Source organism: Lissotriton vulgaris, chromosome 6 (genome assembly GCF_964263255.1).
Source record: "Lissotriton vulgaris chromosome 6, aLisVul1.2, whole genome shotgun sequence".
In the NCBI taxonomy this organism is placed as follows: Eukaryota; Metazoa; Chordata; class Amphibia; order Caudata; family Salamandridae; genus Lissotriton; species Lissotriton vulgaris.
The window spans coordinates 696912275-696938223 of record NC_141694.1 but is presented as its reverse complement, the minus strand read 5'-3'; the positions used below and the strand labels follow the sequence as shown (position 1 = coordinate 696938223).

Below are 25949 nucleotides of genomic sequence, written 5' to 3'. Positions count from 1 at the left end.
AATTCTGAAAAGTAGACACAATTCGGAATTCAGCAAGGGGTCATTTGTGTAGATCTTTCAAGGTTTTCCTATAAAATGCAACAGTAAAAATGATTGATATTGAGTTAAAAAACAGCTATTTGTATCTACATTTTCATCTTTAACTTCTTCCAACTATGACAGATTTTCAAAAGTAATATACCATTATGTCCGATATATATGGATTTTAGGTTATTAAAAACACGAGGTGCCCAGAGCCAATAACTGAGCTGCACCTTGAAATGGTTTGTCATTGTTTAACGGGTATACAACAATTCATTTGGTAAAATATAAAGAATGAAAAATAGGTATTAAGGAAACCTATGTTTTTCCAAAATATGAACAAGATATTGAGTTTAGAAGCAGAGGTTATTTGCACATCTCTGAATTTATGGGCACCCATACTAGCATGTGAATTAGAGGGCATTTCTCAAAATGTCTGCTTTCTTACGCACCTTCTTACATTTGCAAGGCGCAAATGCAGAGAAAGACAATTGGTATCAACACTTGTTCTCCTCTTCTGTGTTCCCTTAACTTGCACAATGAAAATGGTACCTCACTTGCGTGGGTAGGCCTCGCAAAAAATGTACAGATTTGGCCTCTTTTTTCAAAACTAAAATCGACAACATACTGGCTTCCCTTCCCCGGCAAGGTGAGGCCTCTTCCTTGGATGATAATTCCAGCTCTCAACTTAAGATGCAACTGGTGGAGCTGGCCTCTCTTGGTCCGGTCACTAGGGAGGAAGCTCTTTCGGTTTTGAGGTCCATGAAGAGTGGCTCCCCGAAAGACCCAGCACCTATTAAATATCTCAAACAGGTGGCCTCTACCATTGGCGGCCCAGTGACGGACCTTATAAACTTGTCCCTCACTCAAGGGGTAGTTCCCCCTAGGTGGAAAGGGGCGGTGGTTAAGGCTCTTTTGAAAAAGCCTAACCTGGATCCCGCTGACCTCGCCAACTTTCGGCCCATCTCCCTGCTGCCGGGTATTAGTAAGGTGGCTGAGAAGCTGGTGAACAGTCGCCTCTCGGACTTCTTGGAAGCTAACTCCCTCCTGGGCGACTCCCAAACGGGTTTTCGTCCCGGTCAGGGGACTGACACAGCCCTGCTGGCGGTCGTGGAGAATGCGAGGAGCATTCTGGATTCGGGGGGATCAGTGGCAGTGATCCTCCTGGACCTCAGTGCTGCTTTTGACACCGTGGACCATCAGGTGCTTCTCCAACGGCTGTCAGGGGTGGGGGTCACTGGTCTGGCTCTCAAATGGTTTGCTTCCTTCTTGGAAGGTCGTACATTTGAGGTGTGGGAAGGCCATGAAAAATCATCTTCAATCCCTCTCCAGTGCGGTGTGCCTCAGGGCTCTTCATTGAGCCCTACCTTATTCAACGTTTATATGGCCCCCCTGGAGAGTGTGGTACTGCCGCTGGGTATTAAAATCATCAGTTATGCTGATGATACTCAGCTGGTGGTAGGCCTTTCCCAGTCGGCGCACCATCCCGACCGGCTGCACACGTGTCTTGAGAAGATCTACACGTGGATGTGCAGCTCAGCACTAAAGCTAAACGGCTCCAAGACGGAACTGATGCTGCTGGGGAACTCTGTTCCATCCTTGCCCCACAGCAGCTGGCCTGACTGTCTGGGACCGGTTCCCACCCCCAAGCAGGAGATCAAGAGCCTGGGGTTGTGGCTGGAGCAGGGCCTTTCGTTTAAAACTCATGCTAAAAAGACCGCTGGCGTGTGTTTTGGCCTGCTCCGTTCAGCCCGGAAGATTCTTCCTCTGCTCCCAGCGGCCACTAGGAGGCTTCTTATCCAGGGACTTATCATCTCGCGGCTGGATTTCAGCAACGCGTTATTCTTGGGCGCAACCGAATCCACCCTGAACAAACTGCAGCAAGTGCAGAACACGGCCGCCAGGCTCCTGACAGGTCTCCCCAGGCGTCAATCTGCTCGCCCGGCGTTGAGGGCATTGCACTGGCTCCCTGTTAGGGACAGGGTGAAATTCAAGTCACTCTGTATTGCCCACAAAGTTCTGCATGGGGTAGGTCCACCTATTCTGGGGGAGATGGTCCAGCCCTACAAAGCCCCACGCTCTCTTCGCTCTGACCATCAACATCTTCTTCAGGTCGGGAGGGTGAAGAAGGCCAGAACGGGCGGCAGAAGGTTTTCGATAAATGTGGCCACCTTGTGGAACTCACTGCCCCTACAACTGCGCTCGGAAGCCAGTCTTCTTCGGTTCCGCAAACTTTTAAAAACTTTTCTGTTTTCTGCTTAATCTCTGCATTCTTTTGGTAGTGTTATTTTCTGGTGAGCGCTGGGATGCCTACGGGTAACCAGGCGCTATACAAAACTCAGAATAATAATAATAATAATAATAGTACCTACAACAGCAAACTGCCTAAAACGCAATGTGGACACATCACATTTTCAACTGAAAATAGACCATTTTTGGCTATGTGCCTAGCTGTGGATTTTGGGCCCTCACTCAGCAGCACCTAGGACACCTAGCAAACGTGTACATTTTTCAAAACTAGACACCCAGGTGAATCCAGGATAGGGTGACTTTTGTAGCTCTCACCAGGTTCTGTTACCCAGAATCCCATGCAAACCTCAACATTTGTCTAAAAAACACATTTTTCTCATATTTCCGTAATGGAAAGTTCTGGATTCTGAGGGGAGCCACAAGCGTCCTTCCACCCAGCATTTCCCAAGTTTTCTGATAAAAATGGTCCCTCACTTGTGTCAGTAGGCCTATTGTCCGCGACAGGAAATGGCCCAAAATGCAACATGGACACATGATATTTTTCCACTGAAAACTGATCCTTTTTTTGCAATGTGCCTAGGTGTGGATTTCAAACCCTAGCACAGCCAGCACCTAGGGAACCTAGCAAACCTGTACCTTTTTTAAAACTAGACACCCAGGGGAATCCAGGATGTGTTGACTTGTGTGGCTCCCACCAGGTTATAATCCCTTGCAAGCATCAACATTTGTCTAAAAAAGCATTTTCCTCACATTTCTGTGATGAAAAGAGCTGACATTTGAGGGAGTCCTAAACTTCCTTCCACCAGCCCAATGATCCCACAACTTTCCCACAAGTGAGGTACCATTATTATCAGAAGACCTGGAAGAATGCTAGGTGGTAGGGAATTTGTTCCGGCCCGGTAATCTCCCAACTTTCCCTTAGAGAAATATGAGGAAAATTGGATTTTTGCAGCTAAATTTAAGGTTTGCAGTGGATTCTGTGTACAAAAACTTTGGGGAAACATGCTACCAAACCTCCGTGGACTCCCCTGTGTGTCTAGTTTTTAAGAAATGTCTGGGTTTGCTAGGTTTCCCTAGATGGCCGCAGAGCCCAGGACCAAAAACACAGGTGCCCCCCTTGCAAAACCAGGTCGTTTTGTGAGGGATCATTTTGATAGCTCTACAATACATTTTGGACCCTTCCCTGCCATGGACAATAAGGCGTACCCACACAAGTGAGGTACTATTTTTATCAAAAGACTTGGGGAAATGCTGGGTGTTGGAAAATTTGTCCGAGCTTGGTGATCCCCCAACTTTCCTGCACAGAAATACGAGGAAACAATGTTTTTATCTATGAGACAAATTTTACAAGGGCTTCTAGCTAAGTAAACCTTGAGGGATCCACATAAAACATACTACATATTATTCCCTCAGTGACCAGTTTCCAAAAAGATGTGAGGGCAGAAGATGTTCACTTCAAAGAGGGTATGCATTGATGTAAAAAAACAAAAAAACACAATTGCATACCCATCCACCAGTCAATCACAGGCATACTGGTTGGATTTGGCACAAGGCTAGGTTAATGATTCATAAAGAAAACTTTATTTACCAATGACTATACAAAATAAAATCCACAAAAGTCATTATTAATAATATTAACATTACATCAAAGAACAACTGACTTACAGCTGGTGAGCTGTAAAGCCACGTCAAGGCACCAAACTCTTTATAGTTCATTCACACGCCTTTCACGCATCAGACACCGAAAACCATTCACATTGCCAGCTGCAGGCCCAGCACAATACAACACTTACATTTACAAACAGCATCATTAAAGGGCCCATCACTTTAATTTGCCAACAGGACTAACACACCAATCACACCAAAAAGCACCCAAACATCAGACAACTGACATACACACCTCAAGTAAGTCAATACACACACCGGCTACCAGCCATCAACACACCACCAGTCCACGCACACAGCCAGCCAAGTGTGAGTGTACACACACCACCAACTAAGCACCAGTCTATGTATATCACCAGCCAAATGCCAGTCCACACACACTGCCTGGCAAGTGCTACTCCATGCACACCCAAAGCCAAGCGCCAGTCCAAAAGCACCACCAGCTAATTGCCATTCTACATACTCCGCCAGTCTACACGCACCACCAGCCAAGTGACTGTCTACATGACATGACTATTATCAGATCTAGAGAGCTTACACTTGGCTCAACTGATAGAAACAGCTACACACATTAAAGATCACATCTTGGACGTAGTAATCTCCATTGTCTCTGATTTAACAGTTGCCTCCCCCGTTCCAGTGCCTTGGTCAGACCACTATTTTGTACCTTTTAGGCTACAAAAGACTGGAAACGAACACAGAAATATTACACGGAATAATGAGGTGCTGAAAAGACGCTGGGATAGGATTAACACAGGCAATTGGGGGGATATTCTGACAGAGGCAGTAAAGCCACAATTAGAAACACCAGGGTCAGTCGAAGAAGTCTACTCTCAATGGGAATCCTGGATCACACAATCACTAGATATAGTAGCACCCAAGACCATTCACAAACATAGAATCAGACATAGAGTAGAAGGATGGTTTAACTCCCAACTATTGGAACAAAAAAAGGAATGTAAAAAGATCGAAAGAGAGTGGAGAAAGTTTTATGATTCCAAACTCAAAACAAAATATAAAGTAGCCATTAGGAAGTATCATGACAACATTAAGACGAACAAGCCAAAGTTTTTTGAAGAGAAAATCAGGGAGGCACAGAACTCTACTAGAGAACTGTTTGCAATAATTAAGTCCTTGACCAATCCATCCCACGACAGTGGCCCTCCCGAATCATCAGAGGACAGGTGTAATACCCTAGCCTCATACTTCCTCTCGAAGGTGACAGATATCTACAGTGGTTTTGAATCAGACAATGACCACCGATTACAGAAGGAGGAAAAACGTGAAGGGGTACCTTCACAACAGGTCATTACTAACTTTCCCAACTTGGAACAAAAGGGCCTTGAATCCCAACTAGACATAGTGAAGTCGGGTTCACCTTTGGACCCAGCACCACCCCATATCCTAAAAACTGTATCACCAATTGTGGCACCCACTCTTAGAAAGATTATGAATCAATCTCTTGACACTGGTATAGTCCCAAGGGTGTGGAAACACGCTGTGATAAAACCCTTACTAAAAAAAGCCAATGCGGACCAATCACTACCAGAAAATTACCGTCCTATCTCCTTACTACCATATGCGGGCAAGTTACTGGAAAAACATGTCAACAAGAACTTGACAGATTTCCTGGAGACCAACCACTGCCTCCACCCCTCACAGATGGGTTTCAGGATACAACACAGCACCGAATTCACACTGTTGTTAGTGGTTGAAGGGCTAAAACAGTCACTAGACACAGGAAAACCGGCGGCACTGCTAATATTAAACTTAAGCGCAGCCTTCAACACGGAGAATCACCGCATATTGTGTAGAAGGCTGTCATAAGGGAGTAAAAGGTGTAGCACTTAAGTGGCTATCCTCATTCCTGAACGGACGCTCATTCCACGTACAGGAAAATAATATCTGCTCCAAAACTATGTCACTTAAGTGTGGAGTTCCTCAGGGCTCATCCCTGAGCCCTACACTTTTTAATGTTTATGTGGAGCCACTTGCCAAGATTGAACAGGAATTCAATATCTCCATGACCTCGTATGCTGACAACACGCAGCTGGTCATTTCCCTGGATCCAAAAAACAGTAGGGATGGGGAGAGGCTGTCCTCATGCCTGACTAAAGTCAAGGAATGGATGACAGCAAGCTGTCTAAAGTTAAATGGTGAAAAAACAGAGCTGCTACTTATCGGAAATAAGGCAATACCAAGATCAATAATAAACTGACCAGCCTGTCTGGGCAAACCACCCATCCCAGCAGATACAGTGAAAAATGTGGGATTCTGGCTAGATACAAACCTTTCCATGACCACACCAGCCAAAAAAGTTGTGCAATTTGTTTCGGGCTTCTTAGAAGCCTACGAAAAATTCTAGACAGAATACCCACTCAACTAAGGAAGACAGTGATCCACTCGCTGTTCACCTCACAACTGGATTACGGAAACTCACTCTTTCTAGGGGCACCCAAATATGTCTTCCAGAAGCTGCAGATAGCCCAAAATGCAGCTGCAAGACTGCTGTGCAAATTCCCGTTGTGGGAATCAGCGAAAAGCATCTGAGGAAACTTCACTGGCTTCCAGTAGAAGTTAGAATAAAGTTTAAAACCTTAGTCATTGTCCACAGAGCACGACATAGGAAAGGCCCCAAACAAATACGAAATCTGATTTCGTCCTACATCCCACAGAGACAACTGCGCTCTAGCGCAGAAGAGAGGTTAGTTCAAACCAGGGTATGTAGGGCAAATGGGGAGGAAGAACCTTTTCCCATTTGGCCCCTAAACTATGAAACTCCCTCCCACTGGAATTGAGACTAATAGAGGGGGAGCTACAATTCAGCAAAAAGGTAAAAACATGGCTGTTCATGCAATACCCATAGGGTCTACTGTCTAATTTCAGTATCTGGTTGCGCAGCGCTGGAAAGCCTAAGGGCAGCCATGCGCTTTACAAATCATTCATTCATTCATTCATGCACCGCCAGCCAAACGCAAGTCCATGCGCACCGCTAGCCAAGCGCTAGTCCACTTTCACCGCCAGGCAAACACCAGTCCACAACTTCCTGCCAGCCAAGGGACAGTCTACATGCAACACCAGCCAGACAGAGGTGTACAAGCACCACCAGCCAAGTGGTAGTCCATACGCACCACCAGACTTGTGCCAGTCCACACGCACCTCCAGAAAAGCACCAGTCCACATGCTCCTCCAGCCAGACGCCAGTCCACAAGCACCTCCAGCCAAGCACCAGTCCACACACACCACCAGCCAAATGGCAATTCACACGGACCGCTATCCAAGGTCTAGTCCACCTGCACCGCCAGCCAAGCACCAGTCTACACACACCATCAGCTAAACATCAGTACATGTAGACCATCAGCTGAACTCCAGTTCCCCCACACAAACACTTTCCCTGGAATCTAGTGGTTTTTGTCCCCTTTGGGAGTGGATGGGCCTATAAATAGGTCTAATCCACCCCCAGGGGGCATAATACAGCCAAAATATTACCCCAATAAAGGGGAGCTACCCTTGCTCAAGAGGCCACTCCTTGACATAGCAATATAAAACTCCCTGGTATCTAGTGGCTTTCTGTCCCCCTTGGCGGCAGATGGGCCTAAAAACTTGGACACTCTGCCAAAACATTGCAAAATTAAAGGGGAACAACACTTGCCAACGGGGAGGCTCCCCGAATTGTGAAAACAATGATCCCTGTTGTCTTGTGGGATGCTGCCCCCCTGTACGCTGATCAACCTTAAAATATGCCCACTCCGCCCCCAAAGGTGGCTGAAACTGGCAAAATGTGTGGCCAAATAAAAGAGGAGTAACCCTTGCCAAATGGGCCGCTCCTCGTATTGCGCAGACAATTATCCCTCATGTCCAGTGGGTAGCTGCCCCCTTGGGGGCAGATCAGTCTAAAAATATGGCTTATCTGCCCCTAATTCGGCAAAAACTGCCAAAATGTGTGCCAGAATAGAAAGGGAGTGACCCTTGCCTAAGGGGACACTCCCTGACATGCCAGAAAACGTATTATCCCTGGTGTCTAGTGACTTTCTGGCCCCCTTGGGTGCAGATCGGCCTAAAAATATGGCCAATCTTCCCTGGGGGAGAGGGGCAGAAAAAAGCCATAACAATGTCTAACTTATTGGGAGCGATCCTTGCCCAAGTGGCTGCTCCCTTGTGCAAACTACATTGAAAAATGCTCCAGATATATTCCTTATGGGTGAATTCCTGCTGCGAGATCGGGGCCCTACTCATGTCCGTGCAGCAGGAATGCACTGCAGAGAGACACCGGGGGTTAGGAAAAACTCTTTCCTTTTGCCTGGTACCTCTCTGCCCTCCCCTGAGGAGAAACCTGTTTCTCTCCAACCTGCTGGAATAGCTTCCAGTGCGTCCAAACTGTTTTGATGAAGTTGATGCATGTTGTGTGCGCCTATGTCATCAGATGCCATGGAGGTGGCAGCGTAAGCACTTCCGCTGCCATGCCTGGTAGCGAGGTTTAGAAGGGCAGCCCACGGGGGCACCAGTGCTTCCTCCGTGGGTGTGTGCGAGGATGGAACTGTTACATCCTCAGCACATGTCTACTGTAGCTGAGGATCGAACTGTTCCTTCCTTAGTACGGAAAGGGTTAAAAAAGCAAAGGGCCACAGGGGGCATGAAGGGGCCGGAGCAGCAACCCCACAAAGGTTCAAAGGATCCCGGCCCTGAAAGCGCACAAGAGTAAAGAAGACTGGAAGTGGCACCCCCAGCCGAGGGGGAGGTGCAACGGCGCTGCAGATAAATGGTGCAAGACTCAAACGGCAAATGGGAGGCTAGGGTGACAAAGGGTTCAAAGGAAACTGCTGTGGCTAAGCCCCGATCTATGCAGCATGGCGACTGGGTAGAACATTAAAGACCCACCCACCCACACCTAACTAGCTAGCAAGAAAGCAGCTTATGAATGAATATATTTTATTGTATCAATTAACAAAAATTGTTACAAAATGTGCCCTATAAAATATCCACAAAACTTGCTTGCTACAGTAATCATCGTTAACTGCTACAAATTTGGATGCACTAGATCCTGTAAAGCAAATCCTAAAAATACAGCTCATAGATAATAAAAACATTAAAACCTATGTGTCAATTATGAATTCAAGGCATTCAAAGGCTTATGTCGCAGTGAAGGCGGGGCTGTCAAAGGAGATAAGCATATAGATGATAGATAGCCTACACCTGACATGGCAGACCAGGCTGTTTACCTTGGGATGCCTTATGGCAGGGTAGACAGTCAGTGAGGGGGGGGTACACGAAATAAGGCTGAGACTGAGCAACACTTTACAAATGGGGAGAAAGAGTTCAGTAACTACTGCAAGTAAATGCCAGAAGAAGCAGGACAGGGGACAGGCAGGAGAGTGTGTGAGCGCTGCTTTGCCATAACCTACAGCCCCCAAGGTAAATATAACAACGGAGGCAAACAAGAACAGTTTAAAAATCTTCTGGCAACACAAACCAAGGACAAGGGAACCAAGATAAACTGGGTCAGGCTACCACACAAGCAAGGGTGCCCCAACAACCAGGATTGAATCAAGAAGGACGTAAGCAAGTAAGAGGGAGCAAGGAACAACCCAAATGGCAACATGACCCGGCTGCAAAGCAAGCAAAGAAAGAGGTCAGGGACAGCCCACAAGGGCGATGTGACCCAGCTGCAGGACATATCAAAAGCAGTCAAGAGATCAGTTGGGGACGGCCCAAAGGGGTGAAGCAACCCAGCTGCACAGGTGCATGTGAAAAGCAGAAGGGTGCTCAAGAACAGGTGACACTGGTGCAAGGTGCCACAAGGAGGGGAGTCCCCCCTGCCCCCCAACAAAGGATCACCAGGCAGACATGGGTCAGTAAAGCATTGACATTGAACAGCACAGAAGACCAGACAGCAATGTGTCTTGGACGAAATACTGAGAGCTGCAAAGGAAGCGGTGGCCACACATGGCAAGGAGTGGCTTCTGAGAAAGCTGAAAGGATAAGAATCAGGGAGGCAGCCAGCTCCCCACATGCCCATTGACAACAGGGACAATGCGGTGGCCAGTGAAAAGGGCGATGCGAGGGAAGAATCCAGGAAGCGCCAACGCAATGCCAGCAGAAGCAGCAAGAAAGGGGATCAGAAGGACAGCAAGAAGCCAGCAGCAACAGCTGGGACCCCCAGCAAACAAGCCAAGGCTACGAATGGTGACCAACTCAGCATGATAGTACAAGACTGCTAAAAGTAATTTGTGCCTATACTGTTTGACAACAAAGGTAGGGCAGGCAAGACAGGAGGAAGAGAGGCTGTGGATTTGGGGGGGGCGGGTTTCTAACCCGGGGGCCCATGGCAGCAGCTCATTCTCACCTCCATCGTAGGCACCAGAAGTGGCAGTCCAACTGTGATGAATGGTGCAGAGAAACCGGCAGTGGCCAAGATGACACCAGTACCCACGGAAGTGTGGGGTGTGGCTCTGTGTGATAGAGATCCGGGAACCAAGCCTTAGTAGGTCTGGCACTGGAGGCATTCATAAGGGGCAAGCTAGGATATATATGCTTACCAGGGCCACTGGCTTGGTGACCTTAATACCATTGGCAGTGAATGAGCACATTTGGCGCAAATAATGTATTACAGTTTTCACCCTATTAGAGACACAAGCAGAGGGATTGGACCTAGCCATGTGTGACAAGAAGGATGAGGGTGAGAAAGGAGAGGAACATCGACAACAGGCTATTTACATTCAGGAATATGGCGTTCATTATTGTAGGGTGGTTCCCTCACTGCCAAAAGACCTGTGGCTAGAGTATGATAAAAGGATCATTTTTTTTATTATTTAATTTTTCAAAAATAGATTGTCACAGTGAATACAGCTTCATTAACATATCTGCAATATACATTAGACTTTAGTAAAAATAATAATTTACAAATCATTATTTGGCAGTAATCAAAAAGAAAAGAGAAAAAAAACAAAATAAATTTTTTGCCAGAGAAAGCGGAGGCAATAGATAAATAATAAAGTATGCCTTTGCAAGCTAAACAGTCTTCTCTAACCAGCTAGTGATAGGAGACAAGATTTTTAGCCCCCATACTCTTCTCCTTAGCCCCCGCATTTTATAATCAGAGGATTCCATATTGTATAGCGCTAGCATCCTAGATCTCCAGTTGATGAATGTCGGAGCATCTGGACTAATCCACTGAGATGTTATGCATAGTCTTAGGAGGGCCATAGCAATGAAAAGGAAGCAAGTCTCAGGAATTTCCCACCTCTTCCCTTTCTACCCCCAGGATTATCAATTCGGAAGTAAAGAATCAAATCAAAAAAGTGATTTATATCCTTCAAGAAAAGTGCCAGCCCAGGACAAGTAGAAAACATGTGTAGAGTGTCTGCTCCCCAAAGCCCGCATCTACTACATGAACTTCCCCGAGAGCTAGCCCACTTAGAAGTCTTTGCAGGGGTATAGTATAAATCGAAAGCAGACATAAAATGCTGACTTTTTAGGCTTCCAGATATAAGCACACAATTAGCAAGTTCCAACAATGTCTCCATATTTATCCCTGTTTTTCTTAGCCTCCTCTCCCAGCTAGCATTTTGGGATATTAGATCATCAGGGAACTCTGGCAATAACGCCTGATAAATTACCCCAATCCGTGACTGTTTACGCAGCAGTTCTATTAGACCAATGGTGCCAAGTTACCCTTTGCCCCTTGCAAGCGAGAGCCTAGGAAACTCTGAATCTGTAAAAACTTGAAAACGTCCCCTCTGGAGAGACTGAACTTCTCTTGTAAAAACCTAAATGAGGCTAATTGTCCTTCATGACATAGGTCCCCTAGGACAGTAATTCCTACATTGCCTCTGCTGAATGTAATTCTATCCTAAAATATAGTTGGTAGAAGACCACTCGCTGAAAAGGGGGGTATATGCATTAATGTTGGGTATCATAAATCTACGTCGAATCTTCCTCCAGCCCGAATAAGCTGATTGTACTATTTTGAATTTTGTCTTCTTATAGTAACTTGGTTCCAGAATTTTAACTAACCTTTGACGAGCTTCGTCTCCTAAAAGCAACTCCTATATGGTAGCCTCTGACCTAGCCATGTTTCCATTCACTAGTATTTCCATATGCTGCAATAGTGCTGCTCACTGATATCATAGAGAATTTGGCATCCCCCATCCACCCCTTAATCTCGGAAGAGTCATCCACTTAATTGCCCTTCTGGGCAGCTGATAACCCCATAGAAACCTGAAATAGTCCCTTTCAATTTTTGTAATACAGAGTGTTGGGAGTGCCAATGGAATTGTCCGAAAAAAATATAAGAGATTTTGGAAAAATAGATATTTTGATAACATTGCAGCCGCCATGTAGTGTTAAATGTAAGTGATCTAGTCTCTCTAAAGACTTGCTAACTGTATGAATCACCGGTAAGATATTAAGTTCCGGGATACGTTCCACTGCTGCTGTTAATCTGACTCCCAAATAGGTAGCATTTGATACAATTGGAATGTCTGCCGGAGGGGAGATGTCTGAATGTAAGCAGTGAGTCTTGTCCACGTTTAATTTGTAGCCGGATACTGCACCATACTGTTTCGCCAGATCTTCCACTACTAGACAAGCTAACCTTAGATTACTTGTGAAGATCGCAATATCATCGGAATATGCCAGTGATTTATAGCTAATATTGTTGACCATAGCTGGCTTAATGTTAGATTCTGCTTCCAGCTTATTTAAACAAGCATTGGCATAGCCAATAGGTCTCGCCTTTGGGACCTTATAAGTGTCTACCTCACTCCTGTATGTGAGCGGCTCTGACCTATTAAAGGCTTGAGTTGCTGTGACAGGAGAGGCAGGGCTTTCCTCTCTTGCTTAGAAGACTCAACCAGCTCGCTGGAAGACCACTGATGGCAGACCCTAGTCAACGGGCCAGCAGTGAGAAATGCAAGGCAGATGCTGGACTCGGCTGAGATGGCTTTTGCTCCACTGTCAATAGCATAGAATGTGTGGGTGAAGTCTATCCCAATACCACATACGTCAGTGGGTAAACAGTAAGCAGTCAGTCAGACAGCATGGATGGCAACAGACCATCCCCAGATTTTAAGTGACGTTATCACTGATGTCACCTGACCCATGGACTAGACAAAGCGTTGCAAGAATCCACGGCTTCCAAGGGCTTGGAAGTGCAGACGGCTACTCAGGCCGGTCCAGGAAACATTTAACGGGCTTGGCAATGCTGTGGACGACCACCAACTGCAGGAGGGAATAAAAGAACCCCGGTCCTTCAGAATATGCGCCCATAATACCCACCCATACAAGTTAACCCTGATGCACCACCAAAAAAGGTAAGTGTGCACATGTGTATGCGCCACGTGGCACGTAGAAAAATGCAATTTTGTGCATTTTTCTAATGATTTGCAAATTACCATCAATTTAAAGTTGATGTTATTTGTGATTCCTTAATTGCTAAGTTGCATTTCGAAAATGCTTCTTGAAATGAAATGAATATTGCGATTACCTATTTTGCGAATGCATTTTGGGTTGATGCATCGGAAATGGCTTTTTACTGGTTGCAAATGGGCTGATTCTGTGAATCAGCCCGTTTGATACCAGTAAAAAGCTTGATGCATGTGCCCCCAGATGTACAGACGTTAAGAATAGCGATTTCCAAGTAGTGACTTTTTCTTAATCGCTATTCCTAATGAATTAAAATTGCATGTTTTAATTAGCGATTCCAAGTGTGTAGTACATCAATCTACCTCACGGATATTAATTAGTTAAGTCATATTTTGCTACCCATTAGGAATGACAGCCATCACATGGATGGTGGCCTGCTGAGATCAGCAGATCACCATGTCTGTGATGGCTTTTAAATAAAGCATTTTTTTAAAAATGCATTCCATTTTCCTGTAAGGGTAACAGGATGTGTTAAAAAAAATGAAAAGTGTAAGTTTCAGTTTTTAAGAGTAGGCAGTGGTCCATAGGACCATTGCCTACTCTTAAAAAATGTTTGGCCAAAAATTCACAAAGTATTCAGAAAAGGGGGTGGTGATGAACAGAGTGTCTGAATTAAGCAGACCACTCTTACCCAGTCCAAAGATCAGGGCTTGATCTATCACCGTTATTTAGCTCACTGCACCATCCCAGCTCAGAACCTGGCTATATGCAAATTAGTCTGTCCCTGGCCCAGTGCATCATGGAAACAGGGCAGACCAAACCACCAAGCCAATTCTTCACCAGAAAGGAGGCAAGCTTCCGGGGACCGGTTTCTGGCATTTCAGCCGTCGTCGGCCCGGCTTGCTTGAATCCTGATGGTGCAGTGAGCAAGGGACTCATGTCTGAGTATACCCTGCCACACCTATAGTGGCCAAAAACGATTCAGAAAAGGGGGTGGTGATGAACAGAGTGTCTGAATTACGCAGACCATTCTTACCCAGTCCAAAGATCAGGTCTTGATCCATCACCGTTATTTAGCTCACTGCACCATCCCAGCTCAGAACCTGGCTATATGCAAATTAGTCTGTCCCTGGCCCAGTGCATCATGGGAACAGGGCAGGCCAAACTACCAAGCCAATTCTTCACCAGAAAGGAGACAAGCTTCCGGGGACCGGTTTCTGGCATTTCAGCCGTCATCGGCCCGGCTTGCTTGAATCCTGATGGTGCAGTGAGCAAGGGACTCATGTCTGAGTATACCCTGCCACACCTATAGTGGCCAAAAACGATTCAGAAAAGGGGGTGGTGATGAACAGAGTGTCTGAATTAAGCAGACCACTCTTACCCAGTCCAAAGATCAGGGCTTGATCCATCACCGTTATTTAGCTCACTGCACCATCCCAGCTCAGAACCTGGCTATATGCAAATTAGTCTGTCCCTGGCCCAGTGCATCATGGGAACAGGGCAGACCAAACTACCAAGCCAATTCTTCACCAGAAAGGAGACAAGCTTCCGGGGACCGGTTTCTGGCATTTCAGCCGTCGTCGGCCCGGCTTGCTTGAATCCTGATGGTGCAGTGAGCAAGGGACTCATGTCTGAGTATACCCTGCCACACCTATAGTGGCCAAAAACGATTCAGAAAAGGGGGTGGTGATGAACAGAGTGTCTGAATTAAGCAGACCACTCTTACCCAGTCCAAAGATCAGGGCTTGGTCCATCACCGTTATTTAGCTCACTGCACCATCCCAGCTCAGAACCTGGCTATATGCAAATTAGTCTGTCCCTGGCCCAGTGCATCATGGGAACAGGGCAGACCAAACTACCAAGCCAATTCTTCACCAGAAAGGAGACAAGCTTCCCGGGACCGGTTTCTGGCATTTCAGCCGTCGTCGGCCCGGCTTGCTTGAATCCTGATGGTGCAGTGAGCAAGGGACTCATGTCTGAGTATACCCTGCCACACCTATAGTGGCCAAAAACGATTCAGAAAAGGGGGCGGTGATGGATCAAGCCCTGATCTGTTGACTGGGTAGGAGTATTCTGCTTAATTCAGAAACTCTGTCCATCACCACCCCCTTTTCTGAATCAAAAATTCACAAAGGGCAAGGGGTCCTTGAAAGGCAGTGGGTGTGGTAAGATAGGACACACTGATGGTAGAACTCTCAGAAAACACATGAGCCGCCATGGAGAATTCAGCATACTTGACATAGAAATGGCGAACACTTTGGCAACCAAAGTTGTTGAGGCTGCGTCATTTCCCTCTTCCCCCTCCTCCTGGTGAAAGGTACAACTAGAGCAGACTCCTACCGAGTTGAAGATCAGGTAGCATCCGCCACTCTGAGACACCAAAGTTTATAGGATGGTTCTGACGTTTTAAAGGGTATGACAACTCTAAAGAACAACTTAAACTTATGCAAATAGTGATGTGTAATAGGATGTTGTTGAACAGTGATCCAAAGTATGAATCGAAATATAATAAGGAAAATTTTAAAATGAGTGGTTTTAAAAAACATTCCAAAAGTTAGTCTCAAGAAGGTATGCTACTCGCATACTTTAAATTTTCCAGTTTTTCTTAGAGCTACAGCTGCATAATGGAATAAAAAAGTTGATAAAGTTATCTTTTCGAACGTGTTCATGTATTTTATTTTTGTTTGCTAATTTTTTTTTTTTACTACGCATAGATCTCTCCCGTGCACACATTTCGTAAAAACTGGCATATTAATACACATTCCGGTGCTGCACGCTGAGTGTATTTTATGTGCCAAATATGTTTGTGAATATTTATTCGTGCAAATTTTTTGTGAATACCCTTAATATGGTCATACTTTGTGGATGGTGGGCTAATTTAAATTACAATTCTCTGGGCCTTCTTCACACTTCCTTATGAACTCTTCTTTTCTGCTGTTTCTATAATGTATTCTCGAACTTCTTATTTTGTTTACTCAGTTGTAATTTTTGACATTTTTGGTAGACAATACTTCAGCTCATAGAAGGTACAATGGCACAGAGAGACAAAGTATTTTCCAGCATTCATAGGCAATTGCAAATATTTATGTCGTGGGATTCATTTTACCAGATGCTTTCATTAAACTAATTACACCATCAATTAATTATAGTAATTGCACATAAAGTTGGGGGACATTTTGGCCATATTGATTCAGACTTCTAATGGTCATGTTACAATTCCTTGACAGTGTAGTTACTCGTAGAAATATACCAACAAGGCATGCTTAAAAACCAAAAATGGTGGCCATAATAATTCAAAATCAAAAAGCTGACACGATCATTCTCATTTATTAAACAAGATGTTCACAAGTATTAATCCATGACTCTGTTGGCTTTTAAAGGATGAAGTTGAAAAGGTCAAAAGGAAGCTTGTCATTGATTACTGCCAGAGGTGAGTCTTGCACATCCAAATTTGGATACATGAACTTTCAGAAGTGAGTGAATTGAGCTATTTTATGTTGGTTATTAACTTGCATATTGTTTTTTTTCTTCATTTGTTAGTTTTGTAAAGCATCTACATGTTAGCGTATGTCATCCTCATGGAACATAAGAGACAGTCACTTCATCTCAGTAGTTGGCCTCCTGTGGATCACTTTCATGGAGGTGTGCCGCATCTGGTCTAGACTTACATGAGTTTTGTCAGTTCCTATTTCAGCTGTTGGAGACAGATAGCTTCTTTAGGAGGCAACAGAGGCTGGGTTCCGAGTGATGATAGATTGGATGTAAATGTCATTCATGAAATGAGTAGTATTTGTGGATGTCTTTGGGGCCCACAATCCGGGTAGTTGATTCAGGTGCTGAGTATCCCAATAAGGGGCATCACCTTGATCCAATCAAATTTCAACATCAAGAAACAGAGAGGAAAACCCATAAAAAGTAAGGGGCATAATGAACAGCTTCCTCTAAAGCTTTGTAGATTCTGAGAGTCAGTGCAGTGGTTTCAGACATGGAGGAAAATTGTCTAACATCTTTAGACTACAGGCCAAGGGCACACCTTGGGATTTCTCCAGTGAGCTAGAGCTCTTGGAGGCCAGTTTTAAAAATCCAGGGCTGCTCTTGGTGCTTCTGTCAAGCTCCCCAGCTCCCAAGATTAATTGCAGCAAGCACAAGTAGGCTTTGAGAGAAAGATGGGGAGGGAGCCGGAAAATAGAGATGGAGAAGAGGGAGATGAGAGAAGGAGAGACAGAGAATGTATGGAAAGAGAGAGATTGCGTGAGAGGATGAAGGAAGCGGGCTGATTTGAGCAATTTTACCAGGGGCGGGTCTAATGAAATTAAATGACAATTAAATGAAAATTACATTTGTAAAGCGTGCTAATATAGGCATTAAAAACCTACTGAAGGAGGTGGCAAAGAAAAAGAAACAAAGAGAAACCTGAGCTTATGTGTGGGATATAAGCCATGTTTTAAGTGCTTTTCTAAAAGCAAGGTGGCCTGTCTAATTCTTTAGGTGAGGAGGAAGTGTGTTCCAGAGTTTAGATGTGCAGGTAGCGAAACTTCTGCCAACCCTGTTTACTCATCTAAATCTGGGGAGTACTCATGGTTGGCCATGGATGAGTGTAGGGATCTTGAAGGGGCAAACCACTGGAACCTGCATTTAAGATAGTCAGGACCAGTGTCATGTAGGACATGGATTCTGTAGGAAGACAGATTTGATGATATTAAGTACGCTCTGGAGCTGATCAAATGTTATTCGGGAAAAAGATGATAGTATCATTGAACTTTTAAAACTCGTGGAGCCATTGTAAGGACACCAGAAAGGATCAGTTGGGTCAGGGACACTGGGAGGGACGACTACATCCAGAATAATAGATGGTTGCCTATTATTGGCAGAAAATATATCATACACATCTTTTACCTTGACTTGGAAAAAAGAGGCTAGTGAATTACAGGAGGATTAGTTGGCTATGTTCTTTTTTCAAGGAGGTTGGCCAATTGTTTTACTGTAGCAATTAGCTCTTTAAGGAGTTTTTAGATTCCTCAATTTTATGGGTAAAATAGAGTTTCTTTCCTTATATATCAATTCTTTCTACGTGGTGATAGTGCATTTATAGTTCTCTTTTTCTGTGATATCATAATTATCCTCCACCTACATTCTTGTCTACTGCAAAATTGTTTTTGAAGTCTACGTTTTTGAGAGAACCAAGGCTCAGAAGTGGATCTAACTGCTTGATTATGGCATTTCTGGAACTTCTATATCTGTATGCTCAGTACTCATGCATAGGCTATGAAGCAGTAGTCCAGTCAGGATAATAAGAGAGCCATAATGCTTTTTCTGAACTGATAGTGAATCCCTCTCAGCATAATGAGCAGAATTGTATTGCTTTTCTGGATCAATCAAACCCGTCCTGGCTATTTTGCACTTTATTATTCAGGTTTGTGGCTTTTTGCCCTGTGAATTACAGCTGCATTAGTGGCAATAAGGGGTGACAATTAGAAAGGCTCTCCCTTTAGGCCACACTATCCCAGCTTAGCTAATTCAGAAAAAAAAAATTCTCAAGGGTCCTTAAGAGCACGTTTTTTTAACGACTTTAGTTAATACTACCTGAATTTGACTCCAACTTAACATCTACTCATGGAACTTGACCCTTAGTTTTTTAATTGATAATTCGATGGCCACTTGTGTTTACATCTTGTGACCACCAATCTTTATAGCAGGTTCTTGTGATAAAGTAGTTTATTATATCACAATGTGTAATAGTCATTAATACAGATATCAAATGTCCATTGAGGCTGGCTGAGTCAACAAAGAGCTACCACATCAAGGTCACATTGTCTAGGCTTTCATTGAAAAATAAAAAGCACTGCTTGCCCCGTTTTACCACTATAAGCAGGTAAAAACACGGGATAGCCTGCTGCGCATGGGTTAAGTCAACTTTGTTTATTGAATTGTAAACAAATGATTTCAAGATGATCACAATGAGTACATCCGCTGAGAGTTGTAGCCTACCTGGGCAGGACAGACCACAGACTGCACACCAGCCTCCCCACCTGGACATAGTAATACGTCATTGCCCGCACTCCACCATCTTTTTGACCTACATTCATTTGCCCCTTGTCCTCATTGTTGTTCTAAGAAAGGAATCCCGTATTACCCAGAATTTCAATGGGGTATCTAATATTAAAGTTCTTATCCTGTATATTTCACAGAGAGAAATCACTCATAGAGTGTACACGTTTTTGGACAGTTATGAGTATGGATTGAGTCAAAGCTCTCCAATTTCCGTTGATGTGCCTTTGCTGTCTAAGCCCCAAGGCCCCAGCACCCATACAACATTCTAGTAAGAATTCAAAATGGCATCTGTCCCTCCAACAGCTTTCTCTTGTTTCATTTACAGGCAGTTCGTATCAACTTTCCGTCCTCAAGCAGAGATCTTTAACCTCCCTCAAATTACCCTTTTGCCTGCTGGAGCCTTTGTTCTGGCAGTTGGTTGAGCACAGAAATACAATTTCTCCACCAAGCAGTTCAAGGAGTGAATTTCTTTGAGGGCTAGTTGTGAGGAAATGTGTATTTTTGCATGTTCACCCCCCCCCCCCCCCCCTCCATTTTTGGACTGATGCAGGTGGCATTTCAACTCTGAGAATGCACCGAGGCTGCTCATCAGACTTCAGTGGCAGTGTGTTAACCCCTTACAAAGTGTATGTCGAACTGAATATCCCCAGTTACCAGAGACTGCAATACTTATATTTCCCTAGTGTATGGTACCCAGGGCTTGTAGCCAGAGTGTCCACCCAGGACTGCAGCACTGATTGTGCAACCCTTTGTGTGACAAAATAAAAAATTGCTCCCACCCTGCCACTGTAGACTGGAAGGGCAGTTGTAGCACTGCTAGCTCGATTTTGTCATTGAAACCAATGGCAAAGCCCCCACTTCCTTAGACAATATATGTAATTCTCCCCTAAGGAATTCCTATCGAGCCCTAAGGCAGGGTGCTGTATATGATTAAGTAGGACATATATTTTATATACAGGTCTTGGCAGCAACACTTCCAAATTGTTGTTTTGCTGTGGGAGAGTCAGTAGCCCCATTGGCTAACACTGAGTTATTAGCTGACCACACAGTTCGACAAAATCCTGAATGGGACTACTGAGATGCATACTTTAAGGTATCAAATTAATTGCGGCATTACATCTGGCTGTATGCCCAAGTCAAATGTAAGTTCAAAAAGAAAGTTGGAAGGTGCACTCGTTCCGAAGTCAATACAGGCAACGTAATGAATTATTCCATGATTGTTTTCACTGTTCCCACTAACCTGCGCGCGCACGCACCATGGTCACACGGAGCACGCAGTGTCCTGGATTTAGCGCGCACACTGTGAGACATCCCTACAAGACCGTTCGCACCTCTGCTTTTTAAACGCGAGCGGCACAAAATCTAGGCGTGAGGCAGAGGAGGGACATGGTGCCTGCAGGCGTGCAAAGCCCATTGTGCTGAAAGAGCCTCTGCTTCAGCCTCCCACACCCCCGTCGTGTGTCAGCCCGGCTGAGACAGCTTCCCGGCACACAACAGCAGCACCGAGGACTTCACGGGTCTTTAAAAGACCATTTGCATGTAAATGAACTTTGTCGGGGCTACAACAAAAAGAGGCAGAGGTGGGGGGGATTGGAAACAGTAGGCGTCAAAACATCCCTATGGGCAGCTATTAGTCCCACGTTTAAAGTTAAAACCTCACCAGCAAGCTGCTGAGATTCTAGCTATAAGAAGACTAGAAATACCTTTCGCTAAAGGAATATGGTGCAAATATTTCATTACTGCTTTCAACTTTAATTGGACGTTTCCTGCAAACCTAAACAGTCACACTGCGTGGCCATCGAGAGCTATTGGCAGGGGCTTTTCACAGCTGCCAAGACTCAAATGCTGCTAAGTGTGAACGGGCCAGAGATCTATGCTGAAGCCAGCCCGAGAAGTCGTGTGTCTGAACCATGAAGGCACAGGGACAGGCCACTTTGATCAGATGGAATACGAGGGTCCTGATTTACATTTCGGCAGACAGCCACTTAGAATTTCTACAAAGATATTGACTGAGCTATTAATATAATTGCACAACAATCATAAACTAACTAATTGCCCAATGTAGTTTTCTATTCCGAGGACAGTAACAACCAATCCGCATATGGCCTTTGTGTCACCTTATCAATTAGTTGGTTTCATATTACTGCACCTCAAGTCTTTCCTATCTAACCCTCTCAACTACATGTACATTTTACAGACTAACAATTAGCCAACAAGAGGAGTGACAGCAGGTAATGATTTCTTGCTTGTCGTAATTTATATGTACCGGTGTTAATACATTTACCATTTTACTCTCAGATTTTCCTCCCCTTGGACTTTTAAACTTCTCTTCAATACTTCACCTACTTTTTTTCCCCCTAAGTTCTTCTCGCTCCATTTTATTCTCTTAGCCAGGCCCTTAATTCACTCTTCTTTTGCTCACCTAACGCCTTCACTTTTTTTTGCACAGCCTTTTTCTGTTGTCTCACTTTATATTTTCTCCCTCTGTCTTTGGCCCCTTACTGTCTCTGTCATTGCGATTAAGTTGTCACATGTGTTGCACACCTCCCTTGTCTTTCCTTACTCGCTCTGCACCCGTCAGAGTCCCTTTTAGGTGAGCATCCCATTACTGTGTGGTTCTACCTCCTCCCCATAACCACGGGTTGGGTTGCTGGCCCGCGCCAACCAGCAGAGCGAATCGCGTAGTTGCTCCGTGCATGAAGCAGCGTAGTTTCCCTCTGCAGGTATGACTTGGAATTGTGAACAGTGCCTGTAGTGATAACACCTGCTATACTACAGCAGTGCTGCGATAGTTGCCACCTGAGCATGACTAAAAATCAGAAAATTACATGTCTGCACGCGGTATATCTCCAACACATTGCCCACACTACAACTGACCACTATAACCTCTCCTATGCATCCTAAGGCATTAAATAGTTCCGGGTGAGAGAGCTGAGGATATGGCTTAATCAATTAATAGATTAAAAGAGAGTTTATTAAATAAATTAAATTATAAGAAAGACTGAAGAGTGGGGTTCCCTCAGTGATGGAATGCTGGCTTTTGCGGTGGACACAATGTAATGAGTAAGCATTGTACTGACAGAAGGTAATATAACATAAAATGGCAAATGCCACACATATGTTAGGGACCTGAGGCCTGCTGTTGCTTTTAACTCTTAGCAAAATTTAGAAAAAAAATATTCAAAATATTTGGCCTACCTTACACCATATACAATTCTTACATATACAGATACAGTCCAGATAAATACAAGAAACACCTGTTTCTCTATATTTATTTTTAAATGTTCAAAAAAACAGACACTACTCAGATGCATTTTCAACGGAGTATGGTGTCTACCAAACTCTAAATCGGGCCCTATGTGTATTGTTTGTGTTGTGTGATTGGGTGAATTTTAAATCTGACTTGTATTTGCTAACATTTATAAACTCTCTTTGTTTTAGTGCAATTTTATATTGTAATTGGTGTTGACTTTTCCAAGTATAGGCAAAGTCAAGACGTCTTGGCTCCAATAAAGATGAATTATTGGGGTTTCTAATGCTTGTACGTTACATGTGAGAATAGTTGCATGTAGGTTTCTGGGTGAGTTCTGGTTGTGGGAGGATGTTTATAATGGAGCATGATTGAGAGCTCTGGGGCTGAGGCTGTGGAGCTCGATGGGATGAAAGCTACACAGAGGGAGCAACATAGAGGGTTAGGCGGAATCGACATTTGGGGGTTTGGGTGAGGGAATCAACACATAGTGTTCAAGGAGGGAATCAAATAAAAGGTGATAGAGAGCAATGTGGAGCAGGGTGGAAGTAAATGGGCAAGAGAGCAACGGAAGCGTGCCGGGTCGAAGCACACAGGAAGAAGAGGGAGAGAGAGCACAACATATCGAATGACTGTAAAGAAGATCTATAAATGGGTGGAGTGAAAACACCTCTGGCCTTACAGATTATTAGGTCTTGCCTAAAAGCGCATGCGCTGTCTGTTCTGAGACATGTGGTGGGCCTATAGTGGGATTGGAGGCTCCCCATTTCTTGCCATTGGTTGGTTTGGTTGTCACTCACATTTGCTTGGTTCCAACTTGTCAGATTCCGTATGCTATCCTTACCTCTTGTGTTGTTTGTCCCTCCTCTGGAGCAGTGAGCCATTGGTTGTGTCCTTCCACTGCTCCCTTTTCAGGCACTACTTTTTAGGTCGAGCCTAGGCAATGCCCATTAGATTCCCAATGTTAGACTAATGTTCTGATTTGTTACCTTTGCCTCAAATTGTAAAGCGCTCTGATATCCTTCGGGATCAAGTTTGCGCTATATAAAACTTTATAAATAAATTTTAAAAAACTAAGTGGCTCTCTGCTCCAGTGCATTGGTGTACAGAAGGAACAGGAATGGGGCTAAGGCACATCCCTGTCTCACCCCCCTCTCTAAGTTAAATGATGATGAGCATTCTCCTTTGGTTCCATATCGACCCTTTGCAGTTGCCCCAGTATATAATTGTCGTAGGAACTGAACCAGGACTGTGTCTACCTTTAGATTGGCTAAAATGTTCCATAATTTACTATAGACCACACAGTTGAAAGCAGTATGAGGTCGACAAATGGCAGGTAAAACGTTCCTGGTTTAGCCTGAGTATGTTTTCCTATTAAGATACTGAGGTTTAGGACTTGCTCATTTACACCTAGGCCCACTCTAAAACCGTATTGTACATCACTTAAAATATTATTATCTTCAGCCCATGTTTGCAAGCATTCTAAAACAATCCTTCCTGCTACACCAAAATTTGGAGTGGTGCACTACCCAGGTGGTCAGGTCAATACATATGTTCACTTGTTTGGGTTGTATCAAAATCATCCTTTATTTTTCAATGTCATCCGACAATACAAAGTTCCAGCCAATGCATTTTGTTCATTTAGCAATGAACTTCTTCAGGGCGATCGTGGTTAATGGGATGGAGAGGAGAGTGGTTCGTCCTACAGCCAGGGCCGGACTGGGAACCGAAACCGGCCCTGGCAAAGTGCTCGGCCGGCCTCCCCTTCCCCCCCAGGGGGGGGGATTGGGGTGCGACCGTGCTCTTTGCCAGGGCCGGTTTTCCGTCGATTCTGTTACAGGGCCGTTTTTGCAGCTATGCTGCTTAAAACGGCCCTGTAGCAAAAACGGCCCCCACCCTTGCGGCCGACCGGGGCATTGCCCGGTGCCCGCAACGGCCAGTCCGGGCCTGCCTACAGCTGTGTCCTGTGATGCGCGTGGTGCGAGCCAGTTCTGTTGAGCCCGTGTTGTTCGTCACAAAAAAGTGGATCGGGACACATCCAGGCAGACTGCCCTTTCAGAACCACCGATCTTAGCCCTAATCAAGGAGGCCGCACCTGTTTCAATATTGTGACTATTGGCAACTGCGGAACTGACACTTTTTTGTGACAAACAACACGGGCTCAAACAGCAGGCAAGACCCGCTCCGTGGATCACCCTCATGTTGGCTGGTACCCCCAGAGTAGACTCTAGGAAGGCTGTTTGTGGCACGGCTAATTGATCTGTTAAATTCTGGCCTGCCTGCTCAGCGGTGTTCATGAATATTCTATCTCTGACGCATAGCATTTAAAATTTGAAGGCACAGTTGCATGCTCTCATATGTTAGACAATTTTAGCATGTGATGCTGCCTTATTGACAGTGTGCCTCAATTGCAGTATTGTCAGAGAGGTGTTAGGATACGTGACTAATGCATTTTAATGCAGACACTAGCATTTAAATGTGTTAGTCGAAAGCCTGATGCAGCCCTACCTTAACCCAGCCCTGAAACTGCGAAAAGTAAAATGTTAATAACGTTATTATAATTTTATTTTTCCTGCTCAAAGATAGCATTTGTTAGAGTTTTCATTTAATCGCAGCTCCCATCATGAGCTGAAATTAGCATGACAACTTGAACAAATGCACACAATCACCACGCAGCCCAGCTCTATCAAGAAAAGAAATGCAACAACATAGCTGCTAAGGTTTCAAAAAGCTCTGTGGGATGGTTTCAAACCTGCCTTAACACCGTTCACATGGATCTGTATGTGAGAAAATGCACCATCTTTTCACTTTTTTAAGCAAAAGTTTGGAGTGATATTTGGCGCTGCACCCACACGTCTGCCTGGTTACTGACGCACATAGCCTTGGTTGCAGCGCACATAGACCTTACACTGCCGCTCACAGAGGTAAAACATTAGAGGGAACATTGATTGTTTCCCTTTATTCAATAGATTTTTTTAAACTGGCACACAGCCAACGCGTTTCGTTCCTGATTCTTTGCCAGAGGGAACTTTGTCAGGGCTCCTATCTGTTCTATTGGGAAAATACCCATTGGGGTGTGTATGTTACGAAAATCCAATCACATAGGGCATTAGGTAAGCCTCAATGTGTGGTATATACAGAAGGGTATCTCATAATATTAAATATTGGTCATGTGCTCTGTGTAACAATACAATACACCTTCCTTTAGGTGTAATGCACAGGATTTCTCAGGGCTCCAAATTAACGGGCATGAGAACTTCTTATCTATTGAGCAGCATCGGAAAAGAGTCTGTATTCACCAGTCAGCAGTACAGTGGCAAATCGATATGTAAGCAAATGTGTGGCAGGA

At 44.6% G+C, this 25949-nt stretch overlaps 1 protein-coding gene across 1 annotated transcript in view; it reads left to right on the top strand.

The window, feature by feature from the left end:
- LOC147707857 (uncharacterized) overlaps nt 1-25949 on the top strand; it is a 910329-nt gene that overhangs the window by 390572 nt on the left and 493808 nt on the right. Inside the window, exon 26 of the mRNA XM_086925682.1 lies at nt 16680-16729. Coding sequence (XP_086781808.1) covers nt 16680-16729 — 50 coding nt within the window. The remainder of the gene's footprint in view (nt 1-16679; nt 16730-25949) is intronic.